The sequence below is a fragment of the Gavialis gangeticus genome, unplaced genomic scaffold, assembly GCF_001723915.1.
Source record: "Gavialis gangeticus isolate Ggan-Ray unplaced genomic scaffold, GavGan_comp1, whole genome shotgun sequence".
Lineage (NCBI taxonomy): Eukaryota > Metazoa > Chordata > Crocodylia > Gavialidae > Gavialis > Gavialis gangeticus.
The window spans coordinates 33357513-33363927 of NW_017728996.1; the positions used below are offsets into that span (position 1 = coordinate 33357513).

Genomic DNA, 6415 nt, shown 5'->3' on the forward strand with positions numbered 1-6415 from the left:
CTCACCAGGTCATTGCCGGTGGCCAGCACCAGGTCCAACAGGTTACCCAATATTTGTTTGAGAAGCTCCTAATAGATGTTAAAGCATAAGGAAGTGCTTGCTGTGATTGTAATTTATACTGAGCTCTGTTTGTTTACAGCATTATCGGGTGGTTTGCAGGGCCAGTCTGTGGCCATAGGTCCAACAGAAATTAAGTCTGAACATAAGGAGAAAGATGAAAATATACATGAACCTCCCTCATCTGATGACATGAAGTCAGATGATGAATCCTCCCAGAAGGATATCAAAGTTTCATCTAGAGGAAGAACAAGGTATGCTATTAGCATGTAGGCATAGAAATCTGACATGCGTCTGTTTGCAGCTCACACTGTGTTGCATTATGTCCTCACCATTGATACCTTTGAATTCAATTCCAAAACTTCCTTTTTCTCTTACATCAACTATCTTTATGTTTTTTCTCCCAAGCCAGGGGTTAATACCCGGAGACACTAACTCAGAAATGACAACTCTTCTCCTATCTGTTGTTCGTACCTCAATATGAAGAACTCATCAGAACTTTGGATAAAGGGCCGTTATAAATTGCTAAGACTGAAATGTGTAACTGTTTGGCCAAAATATTCAGTATATCATGCAGCACACATTATAACAATTACTGGCATTTGTACATTGAGGAATCTTGAAGTGTTCAGTTTAATAACATACAGAGTAAACAGTAGAGGGTTTTAAATTCTTATTTTTTATTCTGTTTGGAATTTCATGATTATCCTGTCCAGAGTGTCTATAGCTATATAGCATCAGTTTGGAGTGGAGTAAGAGGAAAATCTTTAGCTGCAAATTTTCCCCTGAATCTACCCAAACAGGTTTAACAGGAAAGACCCATATTTTTCTCAAAATGATTAATTTAATTTAAGTTAGATATTACTTGTGAATTTTAATACAGTTGTGATACAAAATCTAGTAGATGATAGGTAATCTCTGAATGCAATAGCGTATCAGCCAGCCAGCTAGCAAGGCAGCATTTTTACTACAACTACTTGTGAAAGGACACTGTATATATAAATATTACTTAATGCAAAGAAAATTCTACAGCTAAAAGTTACTGAATACATCTTTTCAATCAAGTAATAGCTCATAAGAGTGGCACCAGAGATGTGTGTTTTTATTAATTAGTTACTTGAATATTCTTCAGTAATATTTTAGATCATGCCACTTGTATGCTTTTAATGTGAAGTGGGAAGCAGTTTAAAATGAGTCAGAGGAATTTTGATCCAGCACGGACGTTTTAACTTTGTCACTTGCCACGTACACTTGTGATGTTCAGACCTAAAATACACCTAGACCTCCACAAAATGTTGAGTGTACCCGTATCTTCCCTCTTATCTTCCAGCAGTACTAATGAAGATGAAGATTTAAACCCAGAGCAGAAGATAGAAAGGGAGAAAGAAAGGAGAATGGCCAATAATGCTAGAGAACGCTTGCGTGTACGAGATATTAATGAAGCATTCAAAGAACTTGGCCGTATGTGTCAACTTCACCTGAAGAGTGAAAAACCACAGACAAAATTGCTTATTCTTCACCAAGCTGTGGCAGTCATCCTCAGTCTAGAGCAACAAGTCAGAGGTTAGTGGGCTTCTCCTACTCTCTGACAAATAGTAAAGTGGCTTTATGTAGCGGTTTGTAGCCTCCTTTACTGCTTCCATCTTGTTTCATATTTATATCTTCCTTCTAATGTACGTGGCAATTAACCATATGGACAGCTTTCTAGAAACATACTTGTCTTTATGTACAAATGTTAATGTTCCTTAAGAAAAGCAAGAAAGTATTCAAAATAAAGTAGGGTCAGGATTCTTTAATCCTCTTTTTTGTGTTGCAGTTAGCCATTTCTGCTGGGCATCTGAATTGGTTATTAGAAAGAAAAAAAAAAAAGATCCTGACTTGCAACAAGTGTGCACTTACCAGGATCAAATTGTACCAAAAGGAAAGGTTTATAACTTAAAGAATAATTGTATATGGTTAATGGTAGGCAAGTGAGTTTGATTTAGATTTACTTAAGTTTAAAGTACAGTATTTTATGCAGAGTAATTTTGAGTAGTGTTTATCATTCCTTGTGTACGCAAGAAAACCTAAAAGATATTCTAATTGCTTCCATCTTTTTATTATTTCATGTCCATCTGGCCAGCATGACGTTGGTGTTGATGGTGTTAGAGAAATTGCACAGTAAAAGTAATCTGGTGGAATCCATGATAGGAAGGTTTCCTCCGGGGGTCCCAAAGAAGGAGACTGGGTGCTCAAGGTCATGCAGGATGTCCATGGCAGGGCATGCAATTCCAGCAGCTGCTAGTCCAGCAGCTTTACCAGTATTCCATCCCTACCCTCATCAGTTTATTTACCCCTGTTTCTTTTCTTTCCCTTGTGCGTACAATTTGTGCTTCTCCATAAAAGGCAATATCAGGTTCGGAGGGGAGGTGAGAAAGCACGGAATTGTTTGTACGCTGATATGACTTCAAGGGGAAAAATAGAGGAGAAAAATATTGTTTTTCTTTTATTTCCCATTGTACAATGTGCAATTTGCTAAACTCTTATCAACAAATACACATACATGTCATCCTATAGATGCCCCTTCTACAGGTCATATTGAAAAACAGGTCTGGATAATACTGTCATTCTCCAGTATTAATGGAACTACTATTGACCTTCATATCTAAGCTCCTTTTAAATTCATTAACCGCCCCCCCCCATGAAATTAGATAGCAGAGCCAACTGTCTGTCTCATGAGACTACCACTTAATAGTCAGGTGAGTGCCCTCATTTTTTCTTCTCCCTTCAGGCTGTCTGAATACCTCTCCTTTATATTTTATTTCTCATCTGATACATTTCCATCAGATGCAAATGTCTTCCAGGTGTAGATGATACACAGGCACCAACACTGGTGTCTCTGAATGACACGTCATGTTTTTTGTTGCTTCTATTGGCAGCTTGCACTTTTTATTTTCATCTCCAGTGGTGTTACCTATATTTTGTGTTTTTAGATCAAGATAATCATAGGATGACTATTTATTGGAAGTGACAAAGTGAATAAATTAATACTAGGCATAAGTACTTTATGTCAAGAATTTGACACTGTGCTTTGAGGCATTGCATTATTGACGCCCTGTTAATATAATTAAGTTACTGTCAAACAGTGTTGGATAAAATATAGGATTAATGTAGAAACCATAGTGTTTAGCCTTTCTCTGACTTTCCCTTGGAAAAATAATTTGGCCTGAAGATTGCTATACTTACTTTGAAGGCTGAGGCAAATATTACTAATAAAGTAGGAAGAAAATCCATCAACTGTTTTTGAGTTACAGGAATATGGACTTAGAACTAACTCCTACATCATCAAGTCTAGTCCTCTTCTACCATTGGCAACCATGTCATATAATCCATGTCAAACTTCGTCTGAAAACTAGTTGGCATTTTTGCCCTCCTGTACCTGTTTGAAAGCTGTTCCAGAACCTTACTGCTCTGATGATACAGACCTTTCCCTTTTCAGCCTGAGTTTAGTCATGGTCAGTTTACACTGATTTGTTTTTGTGCCAGTGTTCCTTTTTAGCTTAAGTGGTGGTTCTTTGTTCCAGGTCTTTACCTCCTGATATACTTAAAGAGAAAACCATATCCTCTCTTGGCCCTCATTCGCTATATGAAAGAAGCCAAACTCTCTTTAGTCTCTTTTCTTTGTTTCCCTGATCATCCTAGTGTCCTTCTGTGTACCTGTTCCAGTTTGAATGTTTTTTTTCTTGGAACATGGGTAACCAGAATTGTACAAGGTACTCCAAAATGAGGTTTTATCCCTGCCTTATTCAGTGGTGTTAACCCTTCCCTGTCTTTACCAGAAATGCTGCTTCTGATGCATCCTAGGATCACATTTCATTTTCATGTCTGTCCTCACCTCAGTGGCTATTAGGATCTTGAGACGAGTGTCATTTAAATTAAAAACTACTTTGATTTGAAACCTTGACTGAAGGCTGATGCATTTTTAGCTTCTGAAGCTGAATAGTGTTGGTTACTACCACTTTAAAGATTCTACATGATTAAATCTCCTTGAAAACTCTAGGTCTGCTATTTAAAAAAAAAATTGCAATTCAGTAACCTTGTTAACATTTTTTGCTGCAGGCTGTTTGGGGCTCACTCACGCTTAATGATGCCAAGGAGTGGCTTTTGCCAGTGAGTTTGGCAAAAGCAGAATCATGTACGTTGTGTGTACAAGTTGCCCTCTCCTATCAGGTTGTCCGTTATGCAGGTTGTCCATACTGCTGTAGTTGCAGGTCGAAACAGAGTTCTTCAGGTAGCTCAAGTAGGAATGCCTGGAGTTGAGAGGATAAGGTTTTTCATACCAACTCTGCAGATGTATGCAGTTTTAGTCTGCAGAGAATGTTGTCTGTTCATAAGATGATTTGTATCCATGTCCCAACCAAAACCATGGGTTTTTTTACTACTTATGACCCCAACGAGAGAAAAGGAAACCCTCATGTTTTCAGGTTTTTAGTTAACGTTCTATTTTTCTGAACTTTATCTGAAAATGTTGACTTAATTTAGTTACTGCTCTGAAATTAAAATGATTCTTTAAGAAACAAAAAGAATCTTATATTTGTCATCTTAGTCTGCCCTGTCAGCTTGTATTATGCTACCAGACTTGAAGCAAGGTAAATTCAGCTTTGACTCATGCAAGAAGCAGTACAGGAAACACAAACATTTAACAAGTTGCCATTATTTGAAAAATAAATCCAATTTCTGTCAATGAAGTTCCTGGAGGAAAGTATAAGAAGGGGAAACATTTGTGTTGGCAGCCTACAACATGGCTGGTGCTGACTTTCTAAAGTTAAAGGAAATATGGTCAAATTATTCCTCACCCTGGATGCCCCCATCCGAATGGTCTCTTGGTCTGCAGGCCTCTTTTGCAGAGGTAGTAAGTAGAGGTGCACTGATGCATTGGTCCCATATCGGATCAGCACCAATATAGGGAAAATTGAAAGCATCAGAAATCGTTTTTTTTTGCCTGATGCGGCCAATAATGTCACCGATAAATGCCCTGTGCATGCACATGGCCAGGAGCACAGCCCGACAGCTTGGAGACCAGCGTTTGTCTGGTCAGTCTGGTGTGGGGGAGGATGCATGGAGGGGGCAGGTGCTACCAGGCTAGGGCAGGGCACAGGACAGAGCCACGGCTCAATTTGTGGGGGGCGGGGGGTGCTTCTGCTGCTGAGCACACCCCGGAAGGTCATGGGGGGCATGTGCCCCCGGTTCAGGGTGGAGTGGGTTGCCACTATGGGCAGCACCAGGATCTTCCTGGTGAGGGCTGAGCCAGGCTGCACTTGGGGTGGGCAGCAGTGGCATCCGGAGGAGGGCAGTGGTGAATTTTGGGGTGGCTGTAGCCCCCCTCTGTAGCCCCCTGCCAGCTCCGCTGCTGCCCACTCCCAGCACTGCCTGGCCCAGCCCTCACCAGGAAGAGCCTGGTGCTACTCAGGCCCCAGCCCACACTGGCAGCCCGCCCTGCTCTGCCCCACGCAGATCTGGGAGCACATTCTGCCCCATGCTGTCCTGGGGTATGCTCAGGGTGGGAACCACCTGCACCCTGCAGACAAGCCCCTCACAGCTCCGTCCCCTGCTCTGTCCCACCCTGGCTGAGAAGTGCCTGCCCCTGCCCCGTTTCCTCCCTCACTACAGGGGCCTTGATCTACGCCCCCATGCCCCTTCCCTTCCCCCTCCCCTTCCCCCACACCAGACTTACCATCCCAATGCTGATCTCCAACCTGCCTGGCTGCATATTGGAATTGGATCAGTTTTGCTTCTTAAAAATTGGCCATTGGTATCAGCCCAAAAAATCTCTATCGGTGCATCCCTAGTAGCAAGTAAGAAAAAGAGGTTGAATAGTTCAGGATTATGCAAGAAGTTCATGGGGAGCCAGAAGCACAGTTTTGTCACTTAACAGCACCAAGTGGCTTTTGAAAACCAAATGGCTGACCTGGCAATTTGAGAATTTGTAGGCAAGAATAAAGGAGGAGTAACAGCATCACTGGCTGCCTGCAGACATTAAAAAAAAAAAAAAAAAAAAAAAGAAAACAAACCCAAAAAACTGCACTTTACTCAGAAGAAGCAGCGCATTACTTTGACCCAGCTCGGCAGCATCTATATAGGTGCTTCAGCAGGGCTTTTTGGTGCTTTTAGCTAAATCAGTCAGATTCAATCAGCTATTAGATAAAAGCGCCAAAAAAGCCCCACTACAGCACTCCAGCTGTACAGACATTGGGCGAGCCAGGTCCAACTAAGGCGCTGCCTCTTCTGGGAATGTGCATGGCTTGGTGTGGGAATGTACCAAGCTTAAAGTAAAGTGCTGGGGGTTTTTTTTGTTTGTTTGGTTTTTTGTTTTTTTTTG

General features: G+C 41.3%; 1 protein-coding gene across 12 annotated transcripts in view; it reads left to right on the forward strand.

Moving 5' to 3' along the window:
* Nucleotides 1-6415, forward strand: part of TCF12 (transcription factor 12) — a 407201-nt gene that overhangs the window by 395266 nt on the left and 5520 nt on the right. For 7 of the 12 annotated variants that reach the window (XM_019504280.1, XM_019504281.1, XM_019504283.1 and 4 more), the window contains 2 exons: nt 140-311; nt 1388-1620. In XM_019504280.1, the coding sequence (XP_019359825.1) occupies nt 140-311; nt 1388-1620 (405 nt within the window). The remainder of the gene's footprint in view (nt 1-139; nt 312-1387; nt 1621-6415) is intronic. The other 5 variants (XM_019504282.1, XM_019504284.1, XM_019504289.1 and 2 more) reach the window with 1 other exon arrangement.